The sequence below is a fragment of the Myotis yumanensis genome, unplaced genomic scaffold (genome assembly GCF_028538775.1).
Source record: "Myotis yumanensis isolate MYYU_CA2020_CCGP unplaced genomic scaffold, mMyoYum1.0.hap1 SCAF_4, whole genome shotgun sequence".
Classification (NCBI taxonomy): Eukaryota; Metazoa; Chordata; class Mammalia; order Chiroptera; family Vespertilionidae; genus Myotis; species Myotis yumanensis.
The window spans coordinates 3,333,175-3,349,434 of NW_027223755.1; the positions used below are offsets into that span (position 1 = coordinate 3,333,175).

General features: G+C 48.4%; 1 protein-coding gene across 1 annotated transcript in view; it reads right to left on the bottom strand.

The window, feature by feature from the left end:
- PARP8 (poly(ADP-ribose) polymerase family member 8) overlaps positions 1 to 16,260 on the bottom strand; it is a 129,149-nt gene that overhangs the window by 16,338 nt on the left and 96,551 nt on the right. The window contains exons 13-20 of the mRNA XM_070411761.1: positions 14,829 to 14,879; positions 14,619 to 14,714; positions 9,208 to 9,300; positions 7,655 to 7,780; positions 6,222 to 6,287; positions 3,673 to 3,740; positions 1,541 to 1,589; positions 136 to 248 (exon numbers count right to left, since the gene is read on the bottom strand). Coding sequence (XP_070267862.1) covers positions 136 to 248; positions 1,541 to 1,589; positions 3,673 to 3,740; positions 6,222 to 6,287; positions 7,655 to 7,780; positions 9,208 to 9,300; positions 14,619 to 14,714; positions 14,829 to 14,879 — 662 coding nt within the window. The remainder of the gene's footprint in view (positions 1 to 135; positions 249 to 1,540; positions 1,590 to 3,672; positions 3,741 to 6,221; positions 6,288 to 7,654; positions 7,781 to 9,207; positions 9,301 to 14,618; positions 14,715 to 14,828; positions 14,880 to 16,260) is intronic.

A 16,260-nucleotide genomic window follows, 5' to 3' on the forward strand; every position in this document is an offset into this window, starting at 1 on the left:
AGCCCCCCCAGGAACACCCCCCCCGCCCCCCACTGAGCACTGAGCACTGAGCGCTGAGCACTGAGCACTGAGCATTGATCGCTGAGCGCTGAGCACTGAGCGTTGAGCACTGAGCACTGAGCACTGAGCACTCACTGAAACGCGAAGGTGCTGCCGAAGAGCTTCTTAGCGGCTCTGAAGTTGGATTCTTTGGCTGGTGGGCTGCTGAGAAGCAGGAACTGGTGTGGCGTGTGCATGAACTTCAGTTGCTGCCGGTGAGAAGGGGGACAAACGGGAAAACGCTCAACGCAACGTGCAATCGGCTGCTGACAATTTCAAAGTTTACCGGTTTCAGAACTAGCTAGCTTCACACCATCAAGAATTTAGGTTCATCACATTAACAGAACCATTCATTACGAAAAACAAAACCCAACCCCGTACACATGACAAGTCATGGAATTGCCCATACGAAGGGCAATTCTTTAGGCCAGCGGTTCTCAACCTGTGGGTCATGACCCCTTTGGGGGTCGAACGACCCTTTCACAGGGGTCGCCTAAGACCATCGGAAAACACATATATAATTACATATTGTCTTTGTGATTAATCACTATGCTTTAATTATGTTCAATTTGTAACAATGAAATTGGGGGTCACCACCACAGGAGGAGCTGTATTAAAGGGTCGCGGCATTAGGAAGGTTGAGAACCACTGCTTTAGGCTAACAGAAAAAGGACCAGAGGCCAACACGTCATTTATGTTTAGATCTGCCTTCCTAATTACATTCCTTCTTAAGAATTTTAGTACTGAATTCCCTACGTGCACACTAGCTATTCAACTGGGGAAACCGTCCGAGAGTTTGCTAGGCAAAAAAGAAAAGTTAGGTCAAGCGGTTTAGATAGCAAAAACGACTATCATCATGCTGCGTTTGCATATATTTATGAAATTGGAAATGGCCTACATTCAAATATTGTCTCCTGCTTTGTTCAAAGAATATGCAAAATGGAACCTTTGGGGATAAGTTGGTCACCTTGCACCGGGGAATATTCTCATATAGGGATGCAAGAGAGGGCTCTGCAGGTTAGAATCACAGACAGGGAGCTGAGAGTCCAGGAACCACTGCTCTCGGGGGACAGTCAGAGCTGAACGCAGTCTATTAGCTTGCTCGCTGTTTTGTAAGCGGACTGGGCAGGTCAGAAAGGTACCCAGAGGCATTATCTTCTTCGATACAGAAAAGCAGCGCTGCGCCAACGGGAGGCCGACCATGAGAAAAGGCAACGGCCTCTTTCTGGCCCATCCCCAGGGGACAGTCTTCCTACCACCTTCGGAATAACTGCCTCAACCCGACTCTGATTTACTTAAAAGGCCAGGGCGTCAGCCGGCTCTGGAACGGGGCATCTGGAAAACGCTTGAAGATGGTGCAGATACGGCAGCTCCACCCTGCAGCACCGGCCTTGACCCGAGTCTAGTTTAACTTCCCGGAGAGGCTGCAGACTCCCCCAGGGCCAGTCCTCCCCTCCAGCTCGGCCTCCCGTGCGTGGGGACATGCGAAAAAGCAACTTACCCTGTTGACTGGCAGTTTCACAATATGTGACCTATTACTTGAAATAACCCTGAAATCAATTAAAACAATCCATCAGTCAAAAACATTTGCTGAATATATTTAAAGTTTTATTCCTGAGTTGGCGAGTGATTGAAACGTACTTTTACTGCGACATAAAGTAAACTGAGTAATCATTTTATTTAATTATATCATTTTGCTTTGCTTCCTGAAGCAATTTAAAGAGCTTACGTAACAAAATGATATTTTAATCTGGGAATACGTTAGTCATTTCTTCTATAAAGCTTAAGAAATAATTTTTAATAATCACAATCTCAAAAATTAACAAAATGAACACCTCTGAATATACTTTCAAATAACGATAATCTGAATATTACAAAGATCAGAAGTTGATCCATCATCAGCTTCCTTTGTCCCTCCCAACATTACCTAATTAAAAATTCGTTTTAATGAAGACCTTTTTCCTCGAGTACCTGAGAATCTCTTTAGGCTGACATATACAATGATTTACATACAGACTGTTATTCGGCATTAGACACTGAAGCGGAAAAGGTTAAATTCAGGTATCTGAAAGAATTGGTTCATGTATACAAAATAATAAGCAGGGGAAATGGCAAAACATTTTGGTAATATTTTTTAACCTTGAAAGAGGATTGACAACTAATGAAAGGTTATTAATCAGGCTGACTTCAGGGGGGAAAGAGATGAGGCAGCTGAGATCTGTATGTGATATGACTAATACAAGAACTTTAAAAATTAAAATGAAAACTATAGGTTGTTTTACTGAACTCAGGATTTTTTTTTTAATATATTTTATTGATTTTTTACAGAGAGGAAGGGAGAGAGATAGAGAGTTAGAAACATCGATGAGAGAGAAACATCGATCAGCTGCCTCCTGCACATCTCCCACTGGGGGTGTGTCCGCAACCCAGGTACATGCCCTTGACCGGAATCGAACCCGGGACCCTTGAGTCCGCAGGCCGATGCTCTATCCACCGAGCCAAACCGGTTTCGGCTGAACTCAGGATTTTAATAACAGATCATAAAACATTCAAAGAAGGGAGATTTCTAACTTAATTTTTGTCCCAGTCTCATTAGACTAACCTCGATGTGTCCTGTAAAATTCTGACGAAGTGAAAGTGAAGCCATCAGAATCCGGGGGCACCCAGAGTCTGTTGCCTTCTCCCAGCTCCACATTCTGTAAAGACTTTCCGGCTGGAGACGGAGTGAATACTCCTCGCACCCACCTCTCGGAGTTTACGCTTGCATTACTGTGTGGTAACTGTGGGGAACCCCGCAGTCCGAGTGTTCAGAAACCTCGAAGAGACACGTACGTAAACCCTTCCACGGATGGTGAGCAGATACGACTGTTTTCATTGTAAAAGTGAGAAACCAGCCCTAACTGGTTTGGCTCAGTGGATAGAGCATTGGCCTGGGGACTGGAGGGTCCCAGGTTCGATTCCGGTCAAGGGCATATACCTTAGTTGTGGGCACATCCCCAGTGGGGAGTGTGCAGGAGGCAGCTGATCGATGTTTCTCTGTCATTGATGTTTCTAACTCTCTATCCCTCTCCCTTCTTCTCTGTAAAAAAATCAATAAAATATATTTTTTTAAAAAATGAGAAACCAGCGGGCAAATGATTTGAATGGTGCTGTGCAAGGTGGGTCGTCCACCGCCTCCCCGGGTAGCCTGGCCTCCTTCCAGGGTCCCTGACCAGGCTCCTCCCCTGCTGTCCTCAAATGAGGAGCTCATCCCAGGTGCACGGTCCGTGTAAGGGAGGAGATTCCACCCACACACATTTCAGAGCAGCGGGCCACAGTGAGCGAGATTTACCACTTAGTCCTCAGCTGCAAAGTTAAATAAACCGAAAACTGCTTCCCCACGTCACCCGGTTCATTGCGTTTTTTACACGACAGACAAACCGCTGCCAAACTGGCTGTGCGTCCACTCGGCCCCCGACAGCCGCTCCTCCCTCAGCGAGGGGCGAGGTCTAATGACAGCGAGTCGGGAGACTCGTGGTGAAATCACAGCCCCAGAGGCCTGCACAGGGAGCCCTGCAGGTTCTGTAACACAGGCCTCCCCCCGGAGCAGGTGGAGAGAGGGCGGTTTTCAGGAAGAGAATGAAAATGCGATACCATTGCAGCAGGGGGTGCGCCAGCGGGTCCTGCTTGTCCATCTGCTTCTTGATCTCCAGATACGGGGCCTGAAAAAGTCATTGCACGTCTTGATCGTCCTTAAAACTGCCTCTCCTTCCCTTTTCGCAAAAGAAAACTCAGATTGAGCAGGCAGGTGTGCTTCCATCTAGCGACGCTTGAAAGACCGTGGGTGACATGGTCACAGCAACCATCACCCAAGCCGCTCCCCTCCCCCCGCACTCACCTGCACATCCTGCTGAGACCTGAGCCTGGCTTCCCTGCACTGGTCCAGGTCCCTACGGGTGACCCCAGGCCCCGCTGGGCCTCCATTCAAGGACACCCGAGGCTGCCACACCACAGACGGCATGTCGTACCAACCCACGCGGCCTAACTTCTCAGTAATTCCCCACTTACCCTCCTAAATTCCCTACCCTGTCTCCACTTCCCCATAACCCTGGCCCCTGGCTGTCCTCTGTTAAAGTGTCAGCCCTCTGTCCCCTGGAGGTGAGCTGGCTCCTCCACAGGCCTCCAGTGACATCTGCCCTGCGCCTTCAAGGGTCCCTCCCGGGCCGGTTCTCTGGGACAGTGACAGTTCTCAGCTAACATGGAAACAGAACTTGCAATAGCTACGACTCAAGCTCAGATGTGAAGTAGCGACTCAGGTGTAGATCTCTGCATGAAAAAAAAGGCAAAATCTACCTAAGAAGAGCCCTTCTCTTACAAGCATTTAAGGGCATTTACCTGTCACAGAACCAAGAGCGATCTGTCTGGGACACGGTAGGTCTATGTGGAGGACAGTCCATGCTAGAAAACAGGCCAGTGTGGTGTGATGGTTATGCGGAGAGGTTTGAAGAAGGTGCCCACAAAACCTGACAGCACCCCACGGGGTGCCCGCGAGAGAGGGTGTAGTTATGTTCACCGTCTTGATGGGAGTGGAGGCATCAGACGACAGAGCGACTGCCCAAGGTCACAGGCCACATCACTGATGAGCAAGTTCTGCAAAGCGGGCCTCGGACTGGACCTCCTGGGCTGACTCCACTGAGCCAGAATAAAGGACATGCTCCCGCCAGAGCTGACCCAGAGCTGACCCGGAGCTGACCCAAAGCCAGAGGCACGGGTATTTTTATATCCAAGAGTGACCTGGGTCCGGGGTGGAGTATAAATATCCCGCACAGAGTCTCTGGTGATCAGAGCTGCTGCTTAACTTTGAGTGAAATGCTGCAATAGGTTCTCTTTCCCCCTGGGTGGAAATGCATTTCGTTTTATTTTCCTCATGCAAATATATTTGTTAGAACAGAATCCACATAATACAGAAAGGTGGGGGCATGGAGAAGCAACTGCCAAGGATGCCGAAGGAGCAAGGAACGTGGTGTGGGAGTCCAAGGCTCTTGTTTGCCCGCGCCTGGCACGGACTATTTGTGAATGAACGGAGGCATGTTTGCCTGCATGAATAAATAACTGTCCAGAGCATCCATAACCCAAGTTGGGAACGTGAAGGCGCACTTTTGAAGCATGTGTTCATCGAGTACAGATGATGGTGGTGGGGGGGGGAGGGGGGGAGAGTGGAGCAAAGCCCGTCCCCTCCCCACCCGGACTCCCTCCTGGAGAGAGGAAGAGACCCAGGTAACAATGCTCATCAGCCCACGGGCGTCTCCGGGTGTGCCCACCTTGAACCTGAACCCATCATGTGTGTGGCTGTCCATCTGAGATGATTCATTTCTATTTAAAATGATGAGTTTGAAACCTCCCCCCTAATCTTGGTCAGGGGACCGGGCCCCGTCATTCACGAGCATGCACTTTTCCAAGTGCCGGACCGCACACAGCCTCTCACCACGAACCCCAGTCCTCGCTCACCAACTTTCCCACCAAAGCCTCTCTCCTAAAGGCCAGAGACAGAGCTCAGACCCCAGGGGTCTGCTGTCTTCCAGAGCTTTTTGTAGGTTCCGTATCACGTCTAAAATATTTACGTACAATTTAACTTTGGTAAAATATTTGTTTTTACCATTGAAATGATGTTTTGAAATTATTCCCACTGATTAAAACTGACCGTCTAGGGCAGTGGTTGGCAAACTGCGGCTTGCGAGCCACATGCGGCTCTTTGGCCCCTTGAGTGTGGCTCTTCCACACAATACCGACCTCTGCACATGGGCCACGAAGTTTCAATCGCACTGTACGTGCACGCCCACACGTGGTATTGTGTGGAAGAGCCACACTCAAGGGGCCAAAGAGCCGCATGTGGCTCGCGAGCCGCGGTTTGCCGACCACGGGTCTAGGGAGAGGGTGCCAGACTTAACCTCTGATATCCCGCCACACCTCCGCATACTCCAGCAGAGGCAGCACGCCACGCACCGGTGCGGTTTAATTAAAACGCCTGGGTACAGACCGCTTTAATGTTTCTACGACTTTAATTATATCCCCATGTAACAGAAGAGTCTGCGTTGCACTGCGTGGCCAGCGCTCTCAGTCTTTTATCCCCTCTCAGACATTTTTCAAATAAGATTTTACTCCAGCAAAGCGGAACTGCCCAAGCCCACAGGCGATATTCTTACCTGTGTCATTTCTCTAATAGAAGTGATGCTGTCCAGTGCTTTCATTACTCGATCGTAATTCTTCTTCTGTGGGAATGGAAAAAAATAGCATTTTTGCAAGTCTGCACGTTACTGGAGAAACACGAGTTCTGTGCGTGGATTCTCCATAATCACCACGCTGTGCACGTAAAGGGAAGGCTAAGAAGACGGCCCAAGGATGCGGGACTTATCACTGAGTTGAGAGGGAAGAACAGGAGAAAGCAAGGCCAGGCCCCGCAAAGCACATGAAACCATGCCCCGCCCACAGGGGAGAAACTAAATACAACAGACGCTGCGTTCCTGATTCTGCCTTTCAGCTCCAAAAAATGACGGCCCGATGAATAAATTAAGCACAGAATCCTTCTAAAATATAAAAACCCACTTGGAGTTTCACAATTTCATTTTGCTTTTATTTCCATTTGATCGGAAGATTGTTACCCAAAGGGGATGACTGACAGGTGTGTAAACACCACCATACACTCCACTGATCATTCATTTGTGAGCATAATGCAAGTGTGTAATGTACGCTGCTTATGAGGACAGAAAATTCTCCTCCGGAAATTTTATATGGTCCTTGTTTCTAGAAAATGCTTTCCATATGAATAGCAAGAGAAATTAAGGCAATTTTAGCTGTCGCGCAATTTGAAATTTTTATTTCAGGAGGGTTCTGCCTCATACCCGTTAATACTTATAAAAGAGTTTTCTCAAGAAATGCCAGTAATCGACACTATGAAATGCATTATCACTAACCTTCAGATAACCGAGGGGTGGGGAGGGCAAGGGACTACACCGAAACTATAACAGAAAGGGGGACATTTGTCCTTTTCATACATGATTCTCATAAGGAGTTTTGTAAGTTAGAATCTCAAAAACTATGTAATGGAATTAAAACAATCCTACTGACCATTATCACTGTCAACCAATGTCTGAGCAATATTTACTACAGCTGTTCACCGACCTCCCATGCCCATTTGGGAGTGTAAAGGTCAAAATGTGAGAGAATTCAACGGGCTTACTTTCATGAAGATGAAGCTCTGCAAGTGATGTGAAAGGTGGAAGGATAGGGAAGGAGCAGGACATGGGAAGGGTGGATGGATAGGGAAGCATCAGGATATGTGAAGGGGGAAGAAGCAGGACATGGGAAGGGTGGAAGGATAGGGAAGCAGCAGGACATGGGAAGGGTGGAAGGATAGGGAAGCAGCAGGACATGGGAAGGGTGGAAGGATAGGGAAGCAGCAGGACATGGTAAAGACGGAGGAAATTTGTCAGCAGAAAAGGAACCGGAGTTCCGAAACGGACAGAGTCCCTGCGGTCACAGGCCTGCTCGGGGAGGCAGCGATTCAGACGGAACAGGACACGGAGGAGCCGGCATTCTCAGCCGAGGAAGGAAGCCTTGAGCGTCGGGGGCTACTCACCCTGGGGTTGAAGGCCAGCATCTGAGGGTCGTTGGGGTCGACCACGGAAGGGTATGGCTCGAAAATGACCACTTTCCTGGGAGATTCCAACGCAGACCTGCACATGGACACCAGCAGGTCCACCACCTTCAAACACACACAGGGGACGGTTACCAACCTCCCGGCTTTGCCAGGTGCCTGGCCTGTGGCTCCCTCACGGTGGTCGGTCAGGGGAGAATCAGGATTGCTATCGGCCCCTCAAATCAGATTCAACCACAGCTGACCATTAATATAAAGCAGCGGTTCTCAACCTGTGGGTCGCGACCCCTCTGGCGGTCGAACGACCCTTTCACAGGGGTCGCCCAAGACCATCCTGCATATCAGATATTTACATGACGATTCATAACAGTAGCAACATTACAGTTATAAAGTAGCAACGAAAACAATTTTATGGTTGGGGGTCACCACAACATGAGGAACTGTATTGAAAGGGCCAGAAGGTTGAGAACCACTGATTTAAAGGAATACCACCTGTTCCTTCCAATTACTCAGTCCTCATACCCCTTCAATAAGTGTTAAGTAGACTTATGTAACTTTAAGTTGTGGATCATCTGCCACTCTACTCCTCGCCACCACTGTATGTTGTTAAACAGTAAAGGACTGCAGAGTATGTTTTTGCATAGGGATGGCCTAGCCCAGTGATGGCGAACCTATGACACGCGTGTCAGAGGTGACACGCGAACTCATTTTTTTGGTTGACTTTTCTTTGTTAAATGGCATTTAAATATATAAGATAAATATAAAAACTATAAGTCTTTGTTTTACTATGGTTGCAAATATCAAAAAATTTCTATATGTGACACGGCACCAGAGTTACGTTAGGGTTTTTCAAAATGCTGACACGCCGAGCTCAAAAGGTTCGCCATCACTGGCCTAGCCTCCCTTAATTGGCTTTTTTCTTTTTCTATGACTTTTCCTTCTAGATTCATTAGTAATTTAGTTATGCTCCGTAAATGAATAAAAATACGAAGCCAATTGAAATTCTGAAGGAATTGCGGGAAGTCATACACTTAGGCATCTTCCTAATTCATTTTCCTTCCAGAAACAGGGACGGCTTCTCTACCTCCGCACGGTCTTTTTATCTGTTTTCCCACTTTTCTTCCTCCGCCATAAACCCCAGGACTGTCAAACCGAGTGCTCTCTCTCTGACAGGCTCTGCCCGTTTTCTTCTCGTCTAGTTTTAAAAACCAACAGCGTCCAGTTTATGGCGCCACAGCCCACAGGTAAGTCCCCCGTAACGCCTGTGCCGGCTCCCATGCCAGCGTCACCCCGTGGGAAAGCATCGCACCGCTTCCCAGGCCACAGGCGCGGGGCCAGCGCCTCCCTGGGCACCTGCGACACGACCGTCAGGCTCGGACAGACAGCGGGGCAGGTCGGCCGCACGGGGACCAGCGGCCAGTCTGCTTTCACCCTCAGCCATCAGACATGCGCCAAATAGCCGGGTGCGGACAGCTAGTGAACCGGAACCCAGTTTGTGAATCCACGTCAGGAGGGACCGGCGTCCCGCTCGGTACCTGGGCCCCGGTGGCGATCTCGTCGGCGGCCTCGTTCATCACGCCCAGCGTCTGGAAGGCGAACACGCACAGCTCGCGCTCGCACACGGTGGGCTGCAAGGCAAGGGGGGGCGTTACCACCTGCCGGCCCACCTCCCGGTGCCAAAGGGACGGTGTCCCGTGTAGCACATGGAAAAGGGAACGTCTTAGACGGCCGAAGAGAAAGGCATCACAGCGCGTTACTGCATGAAGATGTCTGTACTGGAGTCACAGCTGGTAAGTGACTGTTGGCGGATCTAGTCACGGACGGGCTAGGAAATCCGTGTCGGCGAGGCGTGGGCACCTGCACCGGGAACGCTTGAGCGATAGACAAAAACATCCTTCGATTGCCCTGGCCGTGTGGCTCAGTGAATAGAGCGTCGGCCTGCAGACTGAAGGGTCCCGGGTTCGATTCTGGTCAAGGGCACAGGCCTGGGTTGCGGGCTCGATCCCCTGGGTGGGGCGTGCAGGAGGCAGCCGATCAATGGTTCTCTCTCATCACTGATGTTTCTATCTCTCACCCTTACTCTCTGAAAATCAATAAAAATATATTAACTACACAACACACACACACACACACACACACACATATATATATCCTTCAATTGAAAAGCCCATCTCTCCTTCATATGCACTCGCACATGAGATGTATAAAAAGCACATCCCTAAGCTGTACTAACAAGTACAGTGAAATCCCAAATCCACGTAAAAGGAATAAGAAAGGAGAAAGCCACCTTCTCCCAAGTCAGTGGTCGGCAAACTGCAGCTTGGCAAACCGCGGCTCGAGAGCCACATGTGGCTCTTTGGCCCCTTCAGTGTGGCTCTTCCACAAAATACCACGTGCGGGCGTGCACGTACAGTGCGATTGAAACTTCGTGGCCCATGCGCAGAAGTTGGTATTTTGTGGAAGAGCCACACTGAAGGGGCCAAAGAGCCACATGTGGCTCGCGAGCCACAGTTTGCTGACCACGGTCCTAAGTCATTTTCTTCGGAAGAAGCATGACTCTGCTCACTTGCTCCCCAGCTCTTGAAAGATTGGTTTTGTCGCAAAGATTTTCGACTTCCATAACCTCCCGAAGTCACAGCCCTGAGACATACGCCGTGCCATTGCTCGAAGAGCTCTCATCTCTCAGATCGAATGCTATGTCGTCGTGTGATTTAATCTTTTCTCCCGAGTCACGGCGCATTAGGCAGCCGATGAGGCCTGACGCGATGCCATCCCCGGTTCACTGCTCGCTCGGCAGAAAAGGCATCGTTAGTGCCGCTGCCCCTCTGCTGGCTCATCTCAGAGGCCACTGGCCTCCACTCCTGGCCGGGAAGGCCGGCCCCACTCGGAACACCCTTGCTGTTTGGAATGGGCTCCTGGGTGGCTTCGTGGATGTGGAGTGTAACCAGTCACAAAGGTTTCTGGCTGATGTTCCCCTAAGAGAATTTTTAAAAAAACGATCTATTTCCTTTGTCAGTCTTAAATGTGCAGTTTGATTCCATTTCAGAAACATTGATTTTAGAGAGAAAAAGTATGGGAGGGGGTGGAGGAGAGAGGTAGAGAGAGAGAGAGAGAGAGAGAGAGACTTGTTGTTCCACTTATTTATACATTCACTGGCTGATTCTTGTATGTGCCCTGACCTGGGATCAAACCCACAAACCCTGGCGTATCAGGACGATGCTCTAACCAATGAGCCACCCAGCCAGGGCTTGCTATTACCTATCTTAGTGTTCTGTTATTATAGTGCCTTCAAGCAGTGAGGTCCCATGATCTAAACTGTAAACCTAGGGCCAGGGCCTCTCACCACTGTACATCATATTTGCAACTTAATTCTTAATTCATCGCTAAAATCTTTCTCGCTAAAAAAGAAACTAGAAACACGGAACCCACAGGCCTTTGGTTCTCTCTTTCTGGCTGGAGCATCCATGCTTCGGGCTCTAATGTTCTGGAGGACAGACACATTGGGGTGGGAGAGGTTTATTGGACCTTGAGAGAGACAGGAATGCCACAGGGACAAGGACCCCTCCACAGTAAGACAGGACCAGGCATGGGACCCCTCGGCACCGGCACCCTGCTGTCTCCGACAACTAGCTACTGAGCAGAGTTGAATTTCTACTCCATTTGGATGTAAAAAAAAAAAATCACATTTTTGAACTATTCTTGGTATGATTTTTACTTAAGGTTAGCCTGTATTTCAGACCTTGAAGCATGTGGGGAAACAGGGAAGCTTCTAGAACAGGGGTGGGCAAACTTTTTGACTCAAGGGCCACAATGGGTTCTTAAACTGGACCGGAAGGCCGGAACAAAAGCATGGATGGAGTGTTTGTGTGAACTAATATAAATTCAAAGTAAACATCATTACATAAAAGGGTACGGTCTTTTTTTTTTTTTAGTTTTATTCATCTCAAACGGGCCGGATCCGGCCCGCGGGCCGTAGTTTGCCCACGGCTGGTATAGAATGTGCTTTTTCATCCATTTTTCAAATATTGAAGTCAGACCTCATACAAGGAGACCTGGCTATTCTCTCAGGCGGTGAAAGGTGACATACCCAGGTCTATCCACGGGCTCGTTTCTCAAGAGTTTTCATGGAACACCTTAAAGTAGGACCACATTGTCACCGGGTTCATTTCACCCTGAAGATAAGAGCTTCAGGGATGAACTTGGTCTGAGGTCCACACTAAGGTTGGATACACAAGACTATAGCGTCTCAGGTTCCTCAGTTGACTCGGCCTTAGCAGGACGGGGCCTTCTCACGTGGAGAGAACGGACTCCCAGCGCGGACCGGTCCCCCCAGGGCAGGGGATCGGCCCCGGGCACATGGCTGGAGCCGTGAGCGAGGTCAGTGCTCCCATCAGGAGCTGCTGTGGGGAGCGGGAAGGACTCCGAACCAGGGACACACGGATGCAGCCACGTGTCCACGGCAGGCTTCCCGCTTTGCAGGACCACGACCCACACAGCCACGCGGTTTCCTCCAGGAGCTCAGCAGCTCGCGTGCAGGGAGCCGAGAAGAGCCACCGCACTGACCCGGGCTGGCGTGTGCAGGCGCGTGCGGCAGAGAGAGGGGCACGCCGAGTTCAGAGGATAACACGGTGGCCGGCTCGGTCAGGGAAGCTGTCCTGCTTTGCAAAAACACGAGCCGTGTAGCTCGCATTTGAAAGCATCTTTAAGGCAGTTGCCGTGTTAACACTCCAGTTGGTCCCAAAACGTCCGGAACCAATGATCTGGTCTGGGTTTGGTTTTCTGATCAAGATCCAAACTTCCGAAGCCAAATTGGACAGTCGGGCATCTCTGGACAATGTTCCTGGTGTTAATGTGGGTGCAGAGCAGAAGTGCTCCCTGGCAGAGTGCAAGCCCGGGAGTGGCGTTTATGAACTTCGTAAACAAAGAGAAAACTGGGGTGTCTGGTATTTCTAAGGAGGAAGTCTAGCTCCCCGTGTAGTAGAAACTGTGACCTGCTGGCCCAGACCGGAGGAAAGGGGCAGAACAGCACACGCAGATTACACTCTAGGAATTTTTGAGAGACTTTTGTCATATAATAAAAACAGGTTTGGAGAAAAGAGAAAATATGTAAGCAACAGGGTAAATTCAGAAATAGAAATAGCTAACACATGTGACATTAGATCTATGAAAACCCAAGAATTTTATCTAATCTGTTGAATCTCTGATTGGGTTAGAACTTGTTCTTGTATCTCTGGGATTTATTAGTCTGTAACGTGTTGTATGGATTGAATGTGTGATCAATGAGTCAGTTTATTAGCACTCCATAAGAAACTATATTTCTAATAATTTTCACACATTTCTATTAAAATTCTAGTGAAACTACTGCAATTAATGTAAGAAAGAGAGAAAATGAGTGACCCTGAGTTAGGTGAAATTTCTAACAGAATCAAAGGGCAGAATTTTCCTCTTTTGTCCTCTTCTTTTGAAAATGAAATGTTTGGGGGGTTTTTGTTTTTGTTTTTTTTAATATATTTTTTTTCATTTCAGAGAGGCAGGGAAGGGAGAGAGAGATAGAAACATCAATGGTGAAAGAGAATCACTGATCGGCTGCCTCCTGCACGCCCCAAACTAGGGATCGAGCCTGCAACCCAGGCATGTGTCCTGACCAGGAATCGAACCGTGACCTCCTGGTTCCTAGGTCGATGCTCAACCACTGAGCCACACCACCCGGGCATGAAAATGAGATTTCTTTTAAAATTTTCATTTCGTGATCTGATTTCATAGGTCACTTACCTTCCTATCTAAGATACCAAAGTAATTTTTCTGATTTCCTTAGATACCAGTCTGAACTACAGCAACATAAAACCAAGTGATAGCTAGCTATGCTGGCGAAGATGTGGAGAAACTGGAACCATCATACTCTGTCGGTAGGAATATGAAACGGTCAAAAACGTTTGGTAGTTCCTCAAAAAGTTAAACTGAGTTAACATATGTCCCAATAATTCCAGTAACCGATGATAGATAAGCAAATGTCGAACATCCATACACTACATTATCCCGCCATAGAAGGAATAAAGTACAGATCCACGCCACGTGGATGGACCTTGAAAACATTACACTAAGTAAGAGAACCCCAAACAAAGGCCACAGAACACAAGGTTCCATTGACATGAAAAGCCCAGAACAAGCCAATTCTTGGAGATAGAAAATAAACGAGTGGTCGGCAGGGGGTGAGGGGAGGGGAAATGGGGAGTGACCACTAAGCTACAGGGCTCTTTTATGGGTGGCGGGAATGTTCTGGAATGACAGAGCGGTAATGGTTGTACAACAGGGTGACCATACTAAGCACCACTGAACTGTACATATTAACATAGTGAACTACATGTTATGCATTTCTTACCAAATTTAACCTCAATAAAAGAAATATAAACAAAGCTTGAAATTAGATAATTCTCCCCAAAATGCACATGGCTTCTTATTTCTGTACCCCCTCAATCACCCCCTGAATTTGTCCGTGAGTTGCATCTTTTGAAATTTTAGTGATTTTCTGCAAGCTCCTATACAACTCTTCTAACTGCAATACAGACCACCCTCTCCTCTCTATAGTCAGCATCTTAAATTGTGTGGCTTTGAAGAAATGCTGTTTACAAGTTCTGTCTCCCTGTTCACCCACATGTGCCTGACAGGTGACCTATGAGACACGCACAGATAAACAAGAGAGATGACAGGCACATGCAGGAAATACAGGCACGTGAACAAAATATGTTCCTGACATGACAGGACTCGCTCTGACATGGATTCCTTCAGACACAGGGACTCCGTGGTCAAAATTATACCCCTTTACCTATGAGATAATCTACTCAACAAAGAGTATTTACTGTCAGTGCAGCTTTTCACGATTCCGTTTTCTGCCTTCCTCCTTCCCTGACATCCCCACTCCCCCCCAACCGCCCCCACGGACACTGACCCTGAGCATCGGGCCGTTCAGGAACACGTGCCGCTCGTCGCACACCACGCAGTGCTCGTTCAACACGGGGATCCGCTGCTCCGCGAACTCGATGGTCTGCGGGGAGCCACAGGGAGGGAATGAGGTGGGGCTGACAAGAGACATGACGCCCTCACCCCCGCCCCCCCACAGCCAAAGTCGCTCTCCAGCGGGTGAGTGCTGGGCTCCTACCTGCACGAGGAAGCCGCGGTCTCGGATGGGAACGCATTTGGCACCATTTGGCTGTAAAAAGCAAAGCAGAAGAACAAAACAATTCTTTAGAATGGGGAAATAGGCAGATTACGGCCTTCGGCTTTGCGCAGCCGTGAACGGAAGCAGACGTGCCCTTCCTAAGATCACCTGTAGCAGGAGCTGAGTCACTGATCTGACATGGAGGTGGCGGAGTCCCTGTGCGACAGGACACTTTCTGCCATGAACCTTTGTTTGAACTAAGTGAACATGCCTCCTTCCTGACCTTCCAGTAAAATGACTGGCATCTTCACATCATCACAAACACTTATTTCCTCTATTACTCGGTGTCAAACGCTCCCACCTCCTCATAGAGCAGCGGTTCTCAACCTGTGGGTCGCGACCCCTTTGGCGGTCAAACGACCCTTTCACAGGGGTCGCCTAAGACCATCCTGCATCTCAGATATTTACATGACGATTCATAACAGTAGCAACATTACAGTTATGAAGTAGCAACGAAAGTAATGTTATGGTTGGGTCACAACATGAGGAACTGTATTTAAAGGGCCAGAAGGTTGAGAACCACTGTAGAGCATCTCCATCTTATTTTACAATCAGATTGTAAAATTCTTCCTCCAAAGACAGTGAAGACGGGCACTGAGAAGCGGACAACACTGGCCTCTTACATGATGCTTCGGCTTCACCAGGCAGGAGGCCATGCAGACACCCTCTTGTGCAGAAAGTCTGAGACTACCTTTCCTGGCTGTAACTAACAGGTGAAACTTAGATAACTTTCTTCTGCGTAACTCATTATGTCCCAAACGCCCTAATAAGTTTTGGTAAGAAATGGGCTTTAAGGGATGTCTACATAAAATTACCAATATGTTTCAATACATTCTCTTAACACAAATATAATCTTATGGTGAAGTGTACAATTTAATTTTGGAAATAAATGTATACAAGAAACACAACTTTCTAAAAACAAATCTTTTCTTTCTGCGGTTTCATCTATGGCTAGGTGTTTCCATGTGCACAGTCAAGAGCTAAATACAGCCGCCCCAGCACAGACACACACTCACCAAAAGCAAACAAAACATTGTGTCCACTATTTTAAGTAAATGAAATACATAAGATAGGTCTGTTTCTTTACCTGAAATGGACTCTAAGGCAGATCCCTCCAGAGGTAAATTTTGTGTAAGACTGACTCCCAGTGAACACCACCCAAAGTTAACTTTTAATACATTCATCCCCCCTTCCTCACCGCCCCCACCCCGCACCCCCAATAAAGCAGCTTCAGGATTAAGTGACTTGGGGGGTTACAGACAGCAGGAGCAGCTTCAGGTGAGGCAGAGCTACCGCCACGAATGCTGCTCCTCGCCACAAGCAATGGTGCTAGTGGCCCAGCTTTCCTCTTAGACACGACAGGAAGGACATC